This window comes from Lynx rufus, unplaced genomic scaffold, assembly GCF_022079265.1.
Source record: "Lynx rufus isolate CCGP_SWC_20201006 ecotype Redwood Valley unplaced genomic scaffold, mLynRuf1.p SCAF_10, whole genome shotgun sequence".
NCBI classification, from domain to species: domain Eukaryota; kingdom Metazoa; phylum Chordata; class Mammalia; order Carnivora; family Felidae; genus Lynx; species Lynx rufus.
This window is the reverse complement of record NW_025814824.1, coordinates 32,639,932-32,661,637: the sequence shown is the minus strand read 5'-3', so window position 1 is coordinate 32,661,637 and position 21,706 is coordinate 32,639,932. Positions and strand designations below refer to the sequence as shown.

Below are 21,706 nucleotides of genomic sequence, written 5' to 3'. Positions count from 1 at the left end.
AAAGGGACCATATTGCTTAGAAGGTCTGCCTGACACCACGGTGTGAGAAAAGAACATGACACAGCTAATGCTGACAAGGGGCAAACCAAGTCACCCAGGCCTCAACAGCAGTGTTTGCTTTCCCATGCAAGCAGTCTTTGTTCAGTGAAATGATAAGGATGAAGGTTAAAGGCACCAAGGATAGAATTACCTCCACTGAAAACAAGGAAACAGAAAAGGTACTTTCAGTTCCATTCCAGCTTAAAGAATGTGAGTAAATGTAATTTAAACAGGCATTTGACTCATTCACCATTCCGCAAAGAATCCCAGTATCTGCTCAGCTGCACTTAATCCCCAGGTGATATTAAGTTGTAAATTTTGTTTATTATTATGTGAATACTATTTTCAAATTTCCCTTAGCAACTGTTTCAAATAAATTAGACCATATTTTCCTATTCCTCTTATGTTTTGGGTAAATATTTAATAGTTCAGTAGGATAACAACCATGCATAAAATGGTAAAAGTTATTGGGTCATATTAGCAAATTATCTATATTTTATTTGATATTCTAAAACTACTATGAACAGAGTATTCCAAGCTGATTTCCTTATCTAAACTCCCTTGTTACTCAAAGATGTGAAAAGACCTGTGGTGATTTGAAATGAGCAAGAGCAATCAAGAAGTGGGCCTGTTCAGTGACCAGTTCAATTTGTCAGTCCCAACAATTGAGGCTTTTCTTACTTGTGTCCTTGAATTCCCTCATCAAGGTGTACAGGTCAAAATAGGGTAATGAATTCTGACAATAACTATACACAATCAGAACCTGCCTGGTCTACTCACAATCTCCTGGTTAAAGCAACAGTTTATACAAAAAGCATTTAATACAAACACAAAAGAACATATGAAAAACAGGGAGGCCCTAGCAAAGAGTAGGATGGGGTGGCTTGTAATCAAGAGGGGTCTTGAATTTTCCATGAGGCAAAAGGCCTGTTTCTGGCAGTGGGTGGGACCAGAGAGGTCAGTCAGCTCCTAGAATTAGAGCCCAAGAGGAGTCAAGGGAAAGCACAACCAAGCGAGTTAAAAGAGGCTATGGGAAACCTGGGACCCAGAGGTGGCAAGAGAAGGTCAGAGCCCTGCAGGTGAATCATCTCCAGTGTGGTTAATATTACAGGTAACGGAACCATTACCTGTCAGTATCATTGTGATGTCCTACTATAGTTTTCTAAGAAGGTACTCTTGGGGGAAAATGGGGACACAAGATCTTTCTGTATTATTTCTTATAATTGCATATGAATCTATCTCAAAAAAGTTCAATTTTAGAAAAAGTTAAAGAGAAAGAAAATTAAGCTACAGCATATAGCCAAAAGCTCCATGCTTCTAAATTATCACCATATGAACCAGAGCTCACAAAAGGCTTACCTTCCAGTCATTGAAGGAAATATGATTAAGACCTGTAAATGTGAAATGTTATTTCCACCCTAAAGCAAGATTTCAATGCACATCATGCTGCTTTCAGAAACTACTCCACTACACAATAAATATAGAAGAAAAAAAAAAAAAAAAGAAGAAGAAGACATTGCCACATACACCAAGGACAGCGAGGCCATTTCTCTCTCCCCTGGGGATCACTGGGATCTCCCCAGGTTCGAGGCCACTCCTGCGGGTCTCCACATCACTCTCATCTCCCTCTATCAACACACTGTTACTCTCTGCCACTGAGAAGCATGACTCAGGTAACTTTGGCCATGGAAGCTTGGGTGGGTCTGATTCCTTGGATGTCACATGGCCACCAGATATGGAATCATCAGCTTCACTGGGATTTGAAGTTAGAATTACACCATAGGCTTGGTCATCCTTAATTTGTACTTCTTCTGGTATAGATGTGCTTAAGCAACTATTTCCTGAGGAGTGAAACAAAAGACTATTAGTAAATTTTACATTGAATTATTACTATATAGTAATTCTCACCTAAATTTCTGTCTTTCAACTCCCCTCTAAAGTCTCACAGATATGAGTGGGAAATGTCACTAAAGCACCATGGAGCCTTCATAGTTGTCAAGGTGAGATCTTGGAGTTTGGCAAAAGAATATACTTACAGACAAAATAAGAGATTAAAAAGGGGTTATGCTGCAGACCAATGTCAAAAGTAAGTACAATAATGATACTTATCCAAAGCAATAGCAACTTGAAATCTTTCTAAAAATAGGAAATATGATGCTAAGAGCTGCTTGCTACTAATGAAACATTCCAGCTCAGAGGATGTATGGAAAGAATACATGCAAGGCTGTGCAGATCCAAATAAGAAGTATGTCCTACACTAGGTCCTGTATCACACACTGATGGCATGTAAAGGGGAAAGGACATTATGAGCAAGTCTCTTCCACTGCCATCTCTACTTACCCCTCTCTCTCCCTTATAAATATTCATAAGCATCATTTCACATATCACATACTAGCTTTGATGCTTAATCCGGCCACGTTTTGTACTTAAGTGTTCTGCCAGATCTCAAAACCTGGAGGTCAAAATACAAGGAACCATGTAGCAACAGAACTAATAAACCTGGGTGCCCTTGGACTAAACCACCCAGGGACCCATCAGGTACTTAATTAAATCCAGTGTGATTAAAGACTATGGTAAGGGACTATAAAAAAAATCCATATGTATAGCATAACTGTGTTCTCTGCACTGCTTGCTATTCCTTTCCCCACCTTTTTCACCTTGCAATCTTCTATCCATTCATCACAAATTAATTCAGATATAACCTAGTCCAAGAAACCTTGCCAGGCCAGCCTCTAATCTGTTTGGAGTCTTTCCTTGGTATATCAGCAACACTCTAGGACTTCTTTCTTGTGGTGCTTACCACACTGGATTGTAATTATATGGTTGTCTACCTCTCCAATAAAGTATGAACTCCCTACAAGAAAGTCTATGATTTAACCTGTTTAAATACATATATTAAAGGGCAAAGGTAATGAAAATGGAGAAGCAGAAGAGAATCAAATTTGGACGATGATAAGGACTTTTTCTTTTACTCTAAGTGGAATAAGAGTATGAAGAAAGAAGGGACAAGACCTCACCTACATTTTTTTAAAGGATCACTATGAGTGCCATATGGAGAAGTAACTAGCATGGATAACTAGGAAGCAATTTCTGCAATGGTCCAGTTAAGAATAACAGTACCACAGGGTTCCTGGGCGTCTCAGTCAGTTGAGTGTCTGACTCTTGATTTCGGCTCAGGTCATGATCCCAGGGTCATGGGATTGAGCTACACATCAGGCTCTACACTGACAGCACAGAGCCTGCTTAGGATTCTCTGTATCTCTTTCAAAAATAAAAATTTAAAAATTTAAAGAGATAATGGTACTTTGAACAAGGAGGAAGCAGGAGTGGGTAACTAGATTTGGGGGAGTCTCACAATTGAAAGACAGAATGGATGAGAAGTATGAGAAATTACCGATAAGCTCAACTAGTGGGGTGCCTAGGTGGCTCAGTCGGTTGAGTGTCTGACTTTGGCTCAGGTCATGATCTCACAGCTCGTGAGTTCGAGCACTGTGTTGGGCTCTGTGCTGACAGCCTGCTTCAGATTCTGTGTCTCCCCCTCTCTCTGCCCCTCTCCTACTTGTGCTCTGTCTCTCTCCTTCTCCCTCTCTCTCTCTCAAAAATAAATAAACATTAATAAATAATAATAGTAATAAAAAATAAGCTCAATTAGTAAAAGGATAAAAAAACAAATATCAAATAGATACAGCGATTTCAGAGAAATACACTATTAAGGGGAAAAAAGCAAAGCAGTTGAGAGGTATAGATGATAACTTTAGTACAGAGAAACAGCCAGGGGGCTTATACCTACTATTTCACAAAACTAAATGACTTTCGTTATTATTTTTTAAAAACTTATTCTTTATTTTCTTCTTAAAATTAAGTTGAAAGCTAAGAATCTGCAAAGAATTATCTATAATTGGTTTTTACCATTGCATGTGATTTAAGAGAAGCTTTCCAAAAATGTATTCTATATTGTAAACTGAGTTGCACCCCCACAAAAAATTTTCATTTTAGAATCTTTTTTTTATTACACCAAATAGGCACTCTGCCTCAGAACTCCATCACACATAGCAGTAATGTTCCTGACTTTTACAACATCATTTGGCCTCCTCATTATTACTCCATAGCTTTAGATGCTCCACTGGTTAAGCTATGTGGAAAAGTAAGATACCAATCCTAGAGCACAGATTTAAGGCACCAGATCAACCACCTCAACACTTACACATGAACATAATTAGCCAGTTTCTCACCTGAGAGTTTGACATTATCTGATGAATTCTGATCTGGCTGCTTCCTGCTAGCAGAAGCCTCTTCTTCTAAAGGAGATTCTGTGTTCCCCATCTTCACTGCTTCTTCTGATTTTTCACTGACCTTGAGGTCTTCTGGGTCTTGGTCAGGGGTGAGGCCCTCCACCCTATCAACTGCAGGTGACACTTCTTCATCCTCCTCATTCTTAAGCCTCTTAGAGTAAGAACCAGTGCACTGGAAACTATTAACAAGAGACACTGTGGTCAGAGCAGAATGTTTGCAGTGGACAGGATAAAACACATACCAATACAAACGTTATTATCACTTACTGAAAGAAGTGAAAAAACTAATAGCTTTTTCATCATTATGCAAAAATAATCTTCACAATTAGATTAGATTTGAAATTGAAATCTTAGTTTTAATAACAATTTACTAAAAGTGAAAATTAAAACAATTGTAAATAATTGATTATTAAATATTATTGGGAAAATGCCATTGCTAACATTTTATAACAATACTAAAAGAAGTCTGAAAATAAAAATAAAGTGAAAAATGATGACATGGGGAAAATAAATCAATGAAGAAAGCAAAAGGAAAAGAGGGGATCTCTATAACCTGCTGTTAAAATCTGAATAGATTATTTATATTCTAAAGTGAACACATCCCTGATTTTTGCATAATTCTGAAGTATGCATGAAAATCATTAAAATTAAATGCCAAATCATCATTAGCTAAAGGAATTAAGACAGGAGACAGGCTAAATATATGTATTTAACATCTTATATCTAACTCTTGTTTTCAGAGCGGATGCCATTTTAATTGTCTTATTCTCAGTATTTTCCAGAAAGTCACTTGATGTCTTTGTTGTAGATACCTTTTGTATAAGACACATTTCTGAGGCACTTGAGTGGCTCAGTCAGTTAAGCATCTGACTTTTGATTTTGGCTCAGGTCATTGTCTCACAGTTCCAGGATATTAAGCCCCAAGTTGGACTCCATGCTGGGCACGAAGCCTGCTTAAGATTCTCTCTCTCTCCCTCTGCCCTTCCCCTGCTCACAGGGCATGCACACACGGGCTCTCTCTCATAAAAAAGACACATTTCCAACACTATCATTTAAGAATAATTACAATAAAATCTAAGCAACATGTATTTCCATGTCCAAACACACACACACACACACACACACACACACACACACACACACCCCACAACACTATGCACTATAGAAGTCAGAGTGGGCAAGGTTCTGAGATAGAGGGAGTAGCCAAGGATAACCAACATAAATTAGCTTTGACTTCTACTTCTAATGGTACTGGTATCATCATCATCACTATCATTTTTATTGAAAACCCATGCATAGGCAACGTGGGAAATTGTCACATCACGAATGGCATAGTACTTGTAAAATAACATGGTTGATCTCTCTTTGAGATTTCAATAAATCATTCCCTGTTTTAAATTTCCTGGAAAGCAGAAAAGTCTAGGATCAAGCCACAAGGCTGTGCATAATCAATGACCCCCTCTAAACATGAGGCTTTCTAACTGGGTGAGCAAAGTCCATTGATTATTTTAACCTACGAAAAGGCATTTCAAATCTGTCCAATGTCATAGATCTATGTTCTCTGTCAACCCAAAAAGGCCACTATAGTTAGTAACTAGAAGACCAGATCATTCACCTAAAGTATTGTGTTTTCTATTCATTAAAGAACAATTCTCAAGATGTTCTATTGGTGTTTTTTCTGAACTCAGATTGACTATTGCCTCCTCCCACAGGTAGGCTTTTTGGCAATGACTCTCTATATCAGTATTTCCCAAACATTTTTTAGTACAACCAGCCAATTTTAAGTTATATATTTTAGACAGTGATACAACACACACGTACACACATGTTCACACATCATGAATTAATACTTACCCTTACCGCAGGGAAGGACTATGATACTTTTTATTCTACTTTACTTCCTAATTTAAAAATGTTGTTCCTAACCTACTAAATAAATTTGAAAACCAACAGTTTGAAAATCACTGCTGTAAACTGCAGGGTAAAATAAGAACACCTGAGTTTTACTTTTGCTACTAATTTTGCACCTCAGGTAGATCTCTTATAAAATGCAGAAGTGTGACTCCGCGTTCTTAAGTTTCTTCCACCCACTACAATTCTAAAATAGCAGAAAATAAATGTCAGAGTAATAAAATAAATGCCAGAATTGTGGTCAAAGATTTGAAATTACATTGTTATTTAGTTAATGGGGGAAAAAAAGCTACAAATAAGCTACAGGTCCAAAAACAAGGGATTAAATACATGCAGGCACTAAATACTATGCTGAACCAAATCATTTAATTATATGAAAAAAAACACACAAAACTGGTAATCAAAGGGTTAACAGAGCATGGCCCCAATTTTGGAAAAGTATGTATCTCTGGATTATGATGTTATGGGTGATTTGGGATTCCTTCACTATTCTTTTTCTTATTTTACAAATCTTCCCCAATGCCCAAATATTACTTTTACAATCTGAAAGAAAAACAATGAGTAATATTGGAGAACAAAAGTTTAACATAAACCAAGAAAATATAAGAGCCTGAAAATAAAAGTTGCCTGAGGACCTGAGCAACGTAACACACACCCTATTCAATGGATTTTAAAATAGCAAGATGCCCACCTAAAAGAAATGGCCCTGGCCATCCAGGACTGTTCTATATGCCATGTATAGCATGTCAGGAATATTCACAAACACATTATACCCCCCACTTCCTATATTCTACTTATTACACAGCTTACGAATTATACTTTCCCTCAAATTTTCAGTAAGATATTAAGTAAATTTATGATGAATAAACAGGAAAAAGCAAATACATAGTTTCTGAGAACATCACATTCAATGACCCATTTTTATTGAGTAGGTATAAGTGGAATGGGGTGGGAAGAAATCATTACCTCCTGGATGCTTTTCTTACTTTCCTCCTCCTCTGCAGCCATGCTTTTACTTCAGGTGTGGATTCTGGAGTAGGCCTTGTATGGTCAATGGTGTATATATCCTTTCCTTGCTTCCAAAGCTGATATCTGTCTGGCTGAAATTTCCTCACAAAAATATCCATTGAAATTTTCACCATGTCTTTCCTGCAGGTGCACTGAAACACAACAGGGATCAAATGCTTTAAACATTTTACTGGCTACATAAAGTCACACCGAGTCATACTTTGTACCATACATGAATACTCACTACATACTTGAGGGTAATGTTTTACATTTTTTAACATTCAGTGAATGATAAATTCAATTTTTTCTGAATGGAGGTGATAACCTCTACATTCACATTTACAAATGAAAAAATAAGATGAGAGAATGCAGTACAGAGTTCATCAGGAACTGTGTATCAAGAACAACTGAAAATGAGCACACTTTTGAAAGCATGCCTGCAACAGAACAATTACCCTTTCATCATAAGTATGTATCAATATACTGAATGCTGGAAGGTCTATAAAGTTGAAAACCTAGGTTCCAATGAATAAAAGTAGCCAATTAATGTTTGATTAGAAAAATTCAATCAATGAACTGAGATAAATTTTCTCTGATATATACTTTAATCACATTTATGCCTGTTAATAAATATACTCTCACAAATTAACCAATAATTAGAGCAAAAAAATGACTTCTCTTCTATGTCTTATCCATAAGACACTCATCACCATCTCTTTAAATATATAACTAAGAAAAACGAATAGTGTTAAGGGCAGAAATTCAAAGAAAATATTATTTTAAATCTACCAGAACTTCGATTATTGTGAATACATAGTCAGAAGTTCTATCTTATAAAACAAGTTTCTTATAAAGACTTCAAAAGGTTAAACTGTGTCTAGGCCAAGATGCCATGTAACATGGCAGATATCATTCAAATGGTGGTACAGAAGTAGTCTCAAAGATGTAACTAACAGGCCCTGACAATCCCTGGCAAACATGGCAAGAGCCTGGTTGATTCAACAGCCTTGAAACAATAAGTCTCTCAATATTTTGGTGATAAAATCATCATCTCCATCCAAATTAACTTCAAAGCCTTAATTTTCCAGCCTGTACTAGCTACCCCTAGAGTCCAAATCTTGACAGATACAATGCTTTGAAAGTTCAGGAAACACCCTACAGTCAACCTGCCTAAAATAACTTCTTCAGCTGTAAACAAATATTCTGTAATCAATGATACCATGATTCTTCCATTCTCCTACATTCACAGTCAGCATTTCCTAATCCCTCCCTTCTCCTCTACTGTCATCACCCTGTCATCATCTGCTATTAGACCTTCCTTTTAAATGTCTCCTGAGTAAAGTCCTTATCCAGACTCCTTCCATCTTTACTTGCAGACAATACACCCTAGCAAACAAAACTAATTCATTTCTCTGCCTGCAGTAGCTCCTAGCACCAATTCACTCTTACAGCTACCACTTTAATCCCCCTCACATATCTTGTAATCTTTCATTTCTGAGTTCAACTGTAATCTAACTTCCTCTACCGTTAGAATAAAGTCTAGACTCCTAAGTCTGGCATTCAAGGGATGCAAGATTTGACTCTGCCAGGGAGATTTACAAGTTTCTCTCCCATTGCAAATCAACATACATACTCCTCTTCAACGCAAGGAATTGAAGAGAGCCCAAATGCACCAGACGTTTCCTTCACTCAGTACCTCTGTTCCTACCAGAATGCCTTCCTGCTCACTGTTCTGCTATCTGCACTCCCCCCCCACAAAAAAAACTCATCCTAAACACTGTAAGTTGTACCAATTATTCCTCTGAATGCAGTAATGTTTAACTGCAACTCTGTTTTATATTTTTAGTTAGGAATAGAGAAAGTTCTACAACATTTTGCTATAATTATCTTGGGTTAGAAATATGGAAAATGGAAATCCTGAGAAATTTTAGGATATTTTGGTTTAAAATGCAATCTTTTCACTAAAGGTAGAACTAGCAAGGGTAAGGTCTTAGGGTACTGAGACTTATTACAGAGTCATGACTATTTGTTCCTATCTCCCAAAAAGTCAAATTCATGTTAGCATTTATACTAAAAACAACAATCTAACTTAAAGATGAAAACACTTCAAAATTCAACAACTTTCTAAGACAGAAAATATTAATTTAGTTGTTTGAATCTTAGAATTGGAATTTTCACATAACCACAATAAATGATAAAATACTTAACACAGCCAAACTGAGGTATTCCTTTAACATATTTTCTTCATGACACACAGGATGGCTAATTAATTATGAAAAAAATACTTTCATGTGCAAATGTCTGACAAGGAAGGCTTTGAAGGTAAGAAAAAATGTGTGAAATGATTCTGCTTTTCAGTCTATTTATAAAAATTAAATGCTAATTAGGAAGGAACTAAGGAAAGAATGCCTTAAAATAAGAAAAGCCTAATAGCAACTTGATATGGTTGTTATGATTATGAGGGTGTTAAAGGTTGAACTGTGACCCCCTCAAATAGTATGCTGAAGTGCTCACCCCAAGTATATCAGAATGTGATCCCATTTGGAAACAGGGTTATGGCAGAAGTAATGACTTAAGATCATACTGGAGTAGGATAGGCCTTTAATCCAATAGGACTGGTATCACTATGAGAAGAGACACAGCACACAGGCAAGAAGGCCATGTGAAGATGAAGGCACAGACTGGAGTAATATATCTACAAGGCAAAGACCACCAAGGATTAACTTCCACCACCAGGAAGAGGCAAGGAAGGATCTCAGGGGGAGGACAGACCTTCTGGCACCTTGATTTTGGACTTCCAACATCCATAACTGTAAGACAACACATTTTTGTTGTTTTAAGCCATCCAGTTTATGGTGCTTTGTTACAGCAGTCCTCAGAAACAATACAGCCTTAGAAAAGTAATAACAAAGTTTTGGTACTGGCAAGCATTACTGCTGAACAAATGCCTAAAAAAATGTGGAAGTGGCTTTGGAGAAGAAAAGGGTAAAGAAACTTTGTCAACATAAACAATACATATATAGTCATGAACAGAATGTTGCTAGACATATAAACTTTGTTAAAGTTGCTTTCGGCAAGGTATCAGATAGAAACGAAGAACACAGGGGCACCTGGGTGGCTCAGTCAGTTGAGCGTCCGACTTCGACTCAGCTCATGATCTCATGGTTTGTGGGTTCAAGCCCTGGGTCGGGCTCTATGCTGACAGCTCAGAGCCTAGAGCCTGCTTCGGATTTGATGTCTCCTCTCTCTGCGCCTCCCCCACTTGTGCTCTGTATCTCAAAAATAAATAAATGTGAAAAAAAAGAAAAGAAAAAGAAACGAGGAACACAGTATTGGACGCTGGAGCAAAGGCGATCTCTTGATCTCTGTTATGCAGTGGCAGAAATGTGTTCTTCTGTTGGGCGGCAGGTAAAGCTTGTAAGTGATGAGCTTGAATATGTAGCTGAGGATGTTTCCAAGGAAAGCATGAAAGGTGGATCTTGTTTTTTTGCTGTTTATTGTGAGATTGAAGAGGGAAGAAACAAAATGATGAAGGAACTGCTAAGCAAAAACAAACATGTCAGCCTATCCACCTAAGTGTGCTCTAGAGACCAGGCCAATGGTTTGTTAGGACAAACATCTGCTAAGGAGATTCAGCATGTGAATTACAGATCAACTCAACCATCTCAGAAGAAGCCTGGACTAGAGATGTCGTTACCCTGGAAAGAAGTGTGGAGGACCTTTCTGTCTGATGGCTTGGGCAGCCATGAACTGCACAGAGAGCCAACACAGTTTTTGAGATTTTTATACCAGCAAAAATGTTGCTACCCTGGACTGAAAGGAACAGAGACAGAATGAAATGAAAGAAGAATCACTCCAAGGGAAAAGTCAGAGTAAAGAAGATTGAGCCAATAGGATCTGCTCAGGCTGTTATAGTAGCCTTAACAAACTAATATACTGGGGATTCAGAAAGATGCTGTCATGTTTTATGTAAGATACATTAATTGAGGGATTAAACCAACAAGAAAACACATGCATATTAAAGTTTTCTAAATAACAAAAATGCAACAAAAATTGCTATCGACTCAACAGTACAAAAAATAATATACAAATTATTCCTTTAAATATGTTAAATTATTCCTTTAAAATTCTATTTGGGTTTATAGTACCTTGGAAGATGAGAAAAAGAAGAAAATTATATCAATTTGTTGAACTACAAGATCACACTATGATGCAGCATAGTATGGTACTTAAAAATCTGGATTCAAACCCCACCATCATTAGCTGTGTAACCTTAATCAACTTATTGAACCTCTCTGTGCCTCAGTTTTCTCATCTGAAAAACTGGGCATAAAAATTTTCACTAACCCAAGGGGCTGATAAAAAGACTAAACTTTTTGTACTTGTAAGGGGTGCTTGATCGCGGGTCGGTGAGATCATGAAGTTCCCATGCCAGAGACTAGGGAGCTGTGTGAAGCCATTTCCACCTCTCCCACACACGTGCTTGTGCACCACAATGATCCACCCCAATAAGCTAAGCAGCGCTGCCTAGTGGAGGACAGAGCCGTTACACCAAACCCGTCCAACTGTGCCCTCTAAGCATATCCCCTAGAAAACCAGCACAGGTCACTCCACCTGCTTAAACTTTTCATTCTTGTAAAACAGTTACTCAGACTGCAATAAATGTTCTATCAGTGCCTTTTTTTTAAAAAAATAGGATAGGGGCACCTGGATGGCTCAGTCGGTTAAGCATCCAACTTCAGCTCAGGTCATGATCTCGCAGTTCATGAGTTCAAATCCCACATCGGGCTCTCTGCTGACAGCTTGGAGCCTGGAGCCTGCTTTGGATTCTCTGTCTCCCTCTATCTCTGCCTTTACCCTGTCACACTCTCTTTCTTTCTCAAAAAAAATTTTTAATAGGATAAACCTTACAAAAATAGCCTAATACTGGTCTGACCACAAGAAAATAGGGGTTCCTAGTATTATTAAATCTGGCCTTACTGGGAAAGTTGAATCAATTGAGGAAGTAAGAATCAGGTTACCATGTCTATAGCCCTAGGAGTCAATAAGAACTGTGTAGTGGTTTTGAAGAATCAAGAGCAATCATGGACTTCTGGTTTACTGAGAGATACTATAAGAAAACTGAGTCCTTCTCATGGGTGGAACCAGTGCTGTGCACATCCAGCTCCTGGTTGGGACATATGTTGCAGTCATCTAAACTCCTTGCCTTCCATTTTCAAGTAATCACTAAAACTGAAGGCCCAGAAGTCCGGCATTTATGAGGGGAAATGCCATGACATAAACTTATCCTGCAAGATGCCAAAAGTAGGAAACTGTAAGGTGGGATTAGATGGGGGTGGGGGTTGAATTCATGTGACTTCTCCCCTATAACCAAAATGAAGGGGAGAGTTTCTTCTCAATATAAGATCTCAGCATTTGCAACTATATGAACAGAACTAGAGGGTATTATGCTAAGCGAAATTAGTCAGAAAAAGACAAATATCATATGACTTCACTCATATAAGGAATTTAAGATTCAAAACAGATGAACATAAAGAAAGGGAAGCAAAAATAATATAAAAACAGGGAGGAGGACAAAACTTGAGACTCTTAAAGATAGAAAACAAACAGAGGGTAGCTTGAGAGGTTGTGGTAGGGGGGATGGACTAAATGGGTAAGGGGCATTAAGGAATCTAATCCTGAAATCATTATTGCATTATATGCTAACTTGGATGTAAATTTAAAACTTAATTAATTAATTTAAAAAAAAAACAGCTCGCTATTAGCTGCCTCCATGTATGTAGTTTTGAGAGACATAAGATAATATCCACTTGAATCTCAGGATTATAAAGAGTAACTTCCCAGAAAAAAAGGGAAATGTCCTCTTCTTTCTCACATACAATATTCCAACGAATGTTAACTACAGAATATACGGAACAGAAAGAATATACAGAACAGATAGAAAATTTTAAATTTAAAGAGAATTACTCTCTTTCCCAGAAATTATTAATTTTCCTTGGGCTGCCTCTGAGGCTCAGGTGGTTACACATCTGACTTTATTTCAGCTCAGGTCATGATCTCATGGTTCATGAGATCAAGTCCTGCATCGAGCTCTGTGCTAACAGTGAGGAGCCCAAATGGGATATATTCTCTGTCTCTCTCTCTCTCTCTCTCTCTCTCTCTCTCTCTCTCTCACTGCTCCTTCCTCACTTGTGTGTGGGAGCTCTCTCTCTCAAAATAACTAAATAAGCATAAAAAAGAAATTATTAATTTCCCAACAATTATGAAAAGGGCCCAATACATAGGATGAAACAGATTTACTGATTTAGGACAATCAAAGAGTGGGGAGGAGGCAATAATAGCAATTCTTGTCTCAAAGATTTAGAATTGTCAAAATAAAGCACATATTGTCATTTTCTGCTGACACCAGAGTTGTTAGTGTGTCTAAACCTAAGAACACTGTCCTTTGTAATAAGAATACTAACATGTGAGGGAGCTATTTCTGTGGAGAGAGGACTGAGAAAGGTAAAGGTAGAGAGTGTGGCACACCACAATCATGAAAGAAAAGCACTCCCCCCAAAAGTAGCTGGAGAGAAAGATAGAGAAAGAGTGAAAACACAGGGAATGAACAAGAAATCTGTTCCCCAAAACCACTGATGGGAAGAAAGAGAGGGTTTCAATATCACAAGTATGCTATAAACAGTGTAGCACAGAGTCTGAAGTTTTGGAGTTCAGTGCCTGGAGGTGCTCTGGTGAGGAAGAAGGGTGAATCCCCAGGACCAGGCAGTGGGGTCTGAGAGGTCCATGTGCCACATGGGGAGAAGTGGTTCCCCTGCTTGGAGTACATTTGGTAGAGGCCCTAAGGCCTCCCTACAGAAAAAGGTCCCAGGCGACCCTGGAGAGCAGCCATGTTTGCTGGTACTGGGACAAAGATAGCAGAGTGCAGTGAAGCCTGGCACTGTGTGTTGTGGTTTGCCATAATCTCTGAACCTCTCCCACTGCCCAATCCACGAACGTTTTCTGGAATAAGCCAGCACCTGCCATTGCTCAGCAAGACCCGCTCCCAGAGAGTCAGTGTGGGTCCAAGCCACAGGGGTCTACAAGGCGAAGGGTTGTGAAACACAACCCCATCTGAGATAAAACTCTGGAGGGAGGAGCTGCCTTGCAGGTGGACAGCTTGAACATGGACAGGGTAGAGGGGGGAGTAGACAGAAGCCCAAGACAAAGGAGGGGTGCTTGATTGACAATCAGTGAGAGAGTCAAATTCCTGTGCCACAGACTAGGGACCTGGATGAAGCCATTTCCACCTCTCCCATGCATGATCCAAGATAATAAGCAGAGCCACCTAGTGGAGAACAGAGCCATTACACCAAGCCCCACCCCAACTGCGCTCTCCAAGCACATCCCCTTTGAAGACCAGCACAAGTCACTCCACCTGCTTACTGTACAAGACTTTAGAGTGCCTCATAATTTCAGTTCTAGGAGAAACTGGATATAACTTTATTCGGGACTCATTCTGTTTGCTAATTTTTTTTCATTCCTTCTTTTGTGCTTAAATTGTTTTCTTTTCCTTTCTTCCTTTTCTTTCTCATTCTTGGATACAGAAAGAGAAAAATTTACTTTTACTTTTTACTTATTTTTTTATTTTTCAATTTTTTTATTCTATTTCATTTTCCTTATTTCATTTTATTCTATTTTATTACATAAAATTTTTTGAATTTTTAAAAAAAATTTTACCTTTTTTCTATTCTTTCCCTTTTTTCTCTAGCGTATCAAGCTTCTTTCAACAAACAGACCAAAACACACCTAGAAGTTAGATTCCTTTATTTGCTTTTTTGTTTTGTTTTTAATTCTTATTTTTTACTTTATTATTTTTTTCTTCCTCCAAAATGACAAAATGAAGTAATTCACCCCAAGAAACAACAGGAAAAATAACAGCCAGGGGATTAATCAATACAGATATAAGCAACATGTCTAAACTAGAAGTTAGAACGACAATAATAAGAATACTAGCTGAAAAGGAAAAGAGCATACAATCCCTTTCTGTGGAGATAAAGAAATAAAATCTAGTCAGGATGAAGTTAAAAATGCTATAATCGAGATGCAATCTGAAATATATGCCACGACAGCCAGAAAGATGAAGCAGAACAGTAAATCAGCGATTTAAAGATAAAATTATGGAGAATAACGAGCAGGAAAAAAAGGGGAGGGGGGAACAAGGGCAAAAGATAACAATACTTTTAGAGAACTCAGTGACTTATTCAAAAGGAATAACATCCAAATCATAAGAGATGAAGATATAAAGGGGCAAAAGACTGATGTGAGCAAATTATACCAGAAAACTTTCCTAAACTGGGGAAGGACAGACATCAAAATTCATGGAGCACAGAGAACTCCCATTAGATTCAACAAAAACCAACCATCAGCAAGGCATATCATAGTCAAATTCACAAAATACACAGACAAGGAAAGAATTATGAAAGCAGCAAGGGAAAAAATGTCTTTAACCTGTAAGGGAAAACGGATCAGGTTCGCAGCAGACCTATCCACAGAAACTTGGCAGGCCAGAAAAGAATGGCAGGATATATTCAACATGCTGAATCAGAAAAATATGAAGAAAAGAATTCTTTATCCAACACGCCTGTCATTTAAAATAGAATAGATAATGAGTTTCCCAAATAAAAACTAATTGAGTTTCTGACCACTTAACCAGCCCTGCAAGGAATTTGAAGGGGAACGCTTTGAGTGGAGAAAAGACAAAACAAAACAAAAAACACCAAAAGCAACAATGAGTAGAAAGGACCAGAGAACATCAGAAACACCAATTCAACAGGCAACACAATGACATTAATTCATATCTTTCAGTACTCATGCTAAATGTCAACAGACAAAATGTTCCAATCAAAAGACACAAGGTATCAGAATATATAAAAATACAAAACAAATCTATATGTTGCTTACAAGACTCACTTTAGACCTAAAGACACATGCAGATTGAAAGTAAGGGGATAGAGGGGCACCTGGGTGGCTCAGTTGGTTAGCCATCTGACTTCAGCCCAGGTCATGATCTCACAACTGTGAGTTCAAGCCCCACATCAGGCTTTGAGCTGACAGCTCAGAGCCTGGAGCCTGCTTTGAATTCTCTTTCTCTCTCTCTCTCTCTCTCTCTCTCTGCCCCTTCTGTGCTCATGCTCTGTCTCTCCCAAAAATAAACAGAAAGAAAGAAAGAAAGAAAGAAAGAAAGAAAGAAAGAAAGAAAGAAAGAAAAAGGGGAGAGAGAACAATTTATCATGTTAATGGTCGTCAAAAGAAAGCTGGTGTAGCCATACTTCTACCAGACAATCTAGATTTTAAAATAAAGACTGTAACAAGACATGAAGAAGGGCATTATATCATAACTAAGGGGTCTTTCCACCAGGAAGATCAATAATTGCAAATATTTATGCCCCCAACATGAAGGCACCCAAATACATATATAGATTAATCACAAACATGAAGAAACTCATTGATAACAATACGATAATAGGAGGGGACTTCAATATCCACTAAAAACAATGGACAGATTATCTAAGCAGAAAATCAATAAGAAAAAAATGGCTCCAAATGACACAGTGGACCAGATGGACTTAACAGATCTATTCAGAACATTTCATTGAAAAGCAGCAGAATACACATTCTTTTCAAGTATACATGGAACATTCTCCAGAACAGATCACATACTGGATCACAAATCAGCCCTCAACAAGAACAAAAAGATCGAGATCATACCTTGCATATTTTCAAACCACAACGCTATGAAACTCAAAATAAACCACACGAAAAAAATTGGAAAGACAATGAATACTTGGAGATTAAAGAACATCCTACTAGGGAATGAATGGGTTAAATAAGAAATTAAAGAAGAAATTAAAAAGTACATGGAAGCCAATGAAAATGAATATACGGCATCCCAAAAGCTCTGGGAGGCAGCAAAGGTGGTCATAAGAAGGAAGTATATAGCAATCCAGGCCTTCCTAAAGAAGGAAGAAAGGTCTCAAATATACAAACTAACCTTACACCTAAAAGAGCTAGAAAAAGAACAGCAAATAAAGCCAAAAATCAGTAGAAGAAGGGAATTGATAAAGACTAGAGAAAAAATCAATGGTATTGAAATAAAAAACAAAAACAAAAACAAAAAATACACCGTATCAATGAAACCAGGAGCTGGTTCTTTGGAAGAATTAACAAAATTGATACACCCCCAGCCAGACTAATCCAAAAGTAAAAGGAAGGACACAAATAAATAAAATTATGAATGAAAGAGAAGACATCACAACCAACAACACAGATATATAAACAATAATAAGAGAATATTATGAGTAATCATACACCAACAAACTGGGCAATCTGGAAGACATGGAAAAATTCCTAGAAACATATACACTACCAAAACTGAAACAGGAAGAAATAGAAAATTTGAACAGACCCATAACCAGTAAAGATATTGAATCAGCAACGAAAAATCTTCCAACAAACAAGAGTCCAGGGCCAGATGATTTTCCAGGGGAATACTACAAAACATTTAAAGAAGAGCTAACAGCTATTCTTTTCAAGCTGTTTCAAAAAATAAAAATGGAAAGAAAACTTCCAAACTCATTCTACAAGGCCAGCATTACTTGATTCCAAAGCCAAACAAAGACCCCACTAAAAACGAGCACTACAGACCAACTTCCCTGATGAACATGGATGCAAAAATTCTCAACAAGATACTAGCCAACCAGATCCAACAATACATTAAAAGAATTATTCACAGGGGGAGGAGCCAAGATGGCGGAACAGCAAGGAAGTTTTTTTGTGTGTGTTTCACATCCATAAAATACAGCCAGATCAACACTAAACCATCCTGCACACCTAGAAAACTGATTTCAGGATTAACACAACAATCTGCACAACCTGAACCACAGAACTCAGGAGGTACACTGCACAGAGAGGTGAACTGGGGGAGAGAGTTGTAGAGGACAGGGAACTGTTTTTGCTTGCAGAGAGAGGACAGAGATGGGGGGAGGGAGAATATGGGAAAAGCACCCCCCCAAAAAAATGGCTGGAGAGAAAGTGGAAAAGTGGAGACAGCCACAGGGACTGAACTAAAAAGGGAGAAGGGAGAAAGGAGAGGGTTTAAATTCCACTAAGACTCTATAAACAGAGGAGGCACAGAGTCTGAATCTCTGCAGCTCGATACATGACAGTGCTCTGGTGAGAAGAGTGAATCCACAGGAGCAGAGTGAAGTCCAGGGGTCTTCAGGCCACATGGGAAGGGGTGGTTCCCCTGTTGGGAGAACATCTGGTAGAGGTTGTGCGCCCTCCTCCCCAGACAAAGGCCCCCATGGACCTGAGAGAACAACCACATTCGCTGATGCCAAAACAAGATTGTTGGGGGGTGAAACCTGGAATCAGATGTGTGTTGTGATTTTCCATAATTCCTGAAACACTGCTGCTACATGATTGCATGAACTTTTTCTGGGGTGGGCTGGCACCCAGCCGCAGTCTTTGGGCATCAGCAGTAGCACAGTCCCACAAATGTGCCAGCTGCACCCAAACATTGCTCAGTGAGACCCTCCTGAAGAGGGACATAATGGGTTAAACCCACAGTTCCTCAGAAATAAGGAGTCAGGAAAAACAGCTGCATCTGAGATAAAACTCAGGAAGGAGGTGCTGCCTGGGGCTTGGTCACAGGCAGTGTAACACCGGGGAGTGGATGGAAGCTGAAGACAAAGGATAGGTGCACAATTGCTGATCGGGGAGAAGAGAGTTCCGAAACTAGAGACTGGGTAGCTGGGTGACGCCATTTTCACCACTCTTGTGTATGTGCATACACACCTAAAATACCACAACAATCCACCCTAGTAAGGTAAACAGCGCCATCTAGTGGAGAATGGAGCCATTACACTAAGCCCCACACAACTGGGCCTACCTTACTCTTCAGGAACACAAATCTCTCTACCTGCTTAGTGGTTAGTGCTATAAATTACTTCATAGTTTGACTTCCAGGGGAAAATGAACTAATTTCAATCATATTTCAGTCCGTTCGCTGGTCCATCTATTCAATTTCTTTTTCTGTCTTTTTTATTTCTTTTTTTGTGTGTGTGAATATAGAAAGACAAAAAATTGATTTATATTTTCAATTTTTATTAAAAATATTTTTCTTTAACTTTTTTCTACTATATTTTTTACTTTTGTGTAAATTTTTTCAAACTCTATTATTTACATCATTTCATTTTATTTTATTTCAGTGTATTCATTTTTTCAAATTTTCAAACAATTTCCTTTTTTTTCTTTCCCGTTTTTTCTCTAATATATCAAGCCCCTTTCAACACCCAGACCAAAACACACCTAGGATCAAGCATCATTTATTTAATTTTTGTGTGTATCTGTGTTGTTTTTAATTTTTAATTTGTTTATTTTAACTATTTTAATTTTAATTTTTTTTTACCTTGTTAATTCGTTTTCTCCCTTCAAAATGACGAAATGAAGGAATTCACCTCAAAAGAAAGAGCAGGAAAAAATGACAGCCAGGGACATAACCAACACAGATACAAGCAAGCTGTCTGAACCAGAATTTAGAATCACGATAATAAGAATACTAACTGGAGTCAAAAATAGATTAGGATCCCTTTCTATGCAGATAAAAGAAATAAAAACTAGTCAGGATGAAGTAAAAAATGCTATAACTGAGCTTCAATCTCAAATGGATGACACAGAAGCAAGGATGGTGAGGCAGAGCAGAGAATCAGCGATATAGAAGACAAACTTATGGAGAATAATGAAGCAGAAAAAAAAAGAGAGAGACTAAGGCAAAAGAACACGATTTAAGAATTAGAGAAATTGGTGACTCATTAAAAAGGAACAACATCAGAATCATAGGGGTACCAGAAGATGAAGAGAGAGAAAAATGGGTAGAAGGGTTATGTGAGCAAATCATAGCAGAAAACTTTCCTAACCTAGGGAAAGACACAAACATCAAAATCCAGGAAGCACAAAGGACTCCCATTAGATTCAACAAAAACCAACCATCAACAAGACATATCATGGTCAAATTCACAAAATATTCAGGCAAGGAAAGAATCATGAAACCAGCAAGGGAAAAAAGTCCTTAACTTACAAGGAAAGATCAGTTGCAGCAGACCTATCCACAGAAACTTGGCAGGCCAGAAAGGAGTGGCAGGATATAGTCAATGTGCTGAATCAGAAAAATATGCAGCCAAGAATTGTTTATCCAGCAAAGCTGTCATTCAAATAGAAAGAGAGATTAAAAGTTCCCCAGACAAACAAACATTAAAGGAGTTCATGACCACTAAACCACCCTGCAAGAAGCAACAAAGACTAGAAAGGACCAGAGGACACCACCAGAAACTCCAACTCTACAAGCAATAAAATGGCAATAAATTAATATCTCTCAGTAGTCACTCTAAATGTCAATGGACTAAATGCTCCAATCAAAAGACAAAGGGTAACATAATGGATAAGAAAACAAGATCCATCTATATGCTGTTTACAAGAGACCCACTTTAGACCTAAAAACAACTTCAGATTGAAAGTAAGGGAATGAAGAACCATCTATCATGCTAATTGTCTACAAAAGAAAACCTGAGTGTCCATACTTATATCACACAATCTAGACTTTAAAATAAAGATTCTAACAAGAGATGAAGAAGGGCATTCTATCACAATTAAGGGGTGCATCCACCAAGAAGACCTAACAATTGTAAACATTTATGTTCCAAATGTGATAGCACCAAAATATATACATCAGTTAACCAAAAACATAAACTCAAACTCATTGATAATAATACCGTAATATTAGGGAACTTCAACACCCCATTTATAACAATGGACAGATCATCTAATCAGAAAATCAACTAAGAAACAATGGATTTGAATGACACACTGGACCAGATGGACTTAACAGATATATTCAGAACATTTCATCCTAAAGCAGTGGAATATACATTCTTCTCCAGTGCATATGGAACATTCTCCAGAACAGACCACATACTGGGACCCAAATCAGCCCTCAACAACTACAAAATGATCGAGATCATACCATGCATATTTTCATAGCACAATGCTATAAAACTCAAAATCAACCACAAGAAAAAATTTGAAAAGGCAACAAATATTGGAGACTAAAGAAAGTCCTACTAAAAATGAATGTGCTAACCAAGAAGTTAAAGAGGAAATTAAAAAGTACATGGAAGCCAATGAAAATGATAACATCACAGCCAAAAACCTCTGGGATGCAGCAAAGGTAGTCATAAGAGGAAAGTATATAGCAATCTAGGTCTTCCTAAAGAGGGAAGAAAGATCTCAGATACACAACCTAAACTTGCACCTTAAAGAGCTGGAAAAAGAACAGCAAATAAAACCCCAAACCATCAGAAGACAAGAAATAATAAAGATCAGAGCAGAAATCAATGCAATCGAAACCAAAAAAAAAAAAA

General features: G+C 37.9%; 1 protein-coding gene across 10 annotated transcripts in view; it reads right to left on the bottom strand.

Annotated features, from left to right (window-relative positions):
• KDM4C (lysine demethylase 4C) overlaps positions 1 to 21,706 on the bottom strand; it is a 433,616-nt gene that overhangs the window by 187,467 nt on the left and 224,443 nt on the right. For all 10 annotated transcript variants that reach the window (XM_047064763.1, XM_047064764.1, XM_047064765.1 and 7 more), the window contains 3 exons: positions 7,209 to 7,402; positions 4,272 to 4,510; positions 1,567 to 1,880 (listed from right to left, as the gene is read on the bottom strand). In XM_047064763.1, coding sequence (XP_046920719.1) covers positions 1,567 to 1,880; positions 4,272 to 4,510; positions 7,209 to 7,402 — 747 coding nt within the window. The remainder of the gene's footprint in view (positions 1 to 1,566; positions 1,881 to 4,271; positions 4,511 to 7,208; positions 7,403 to 21,706) is intronic.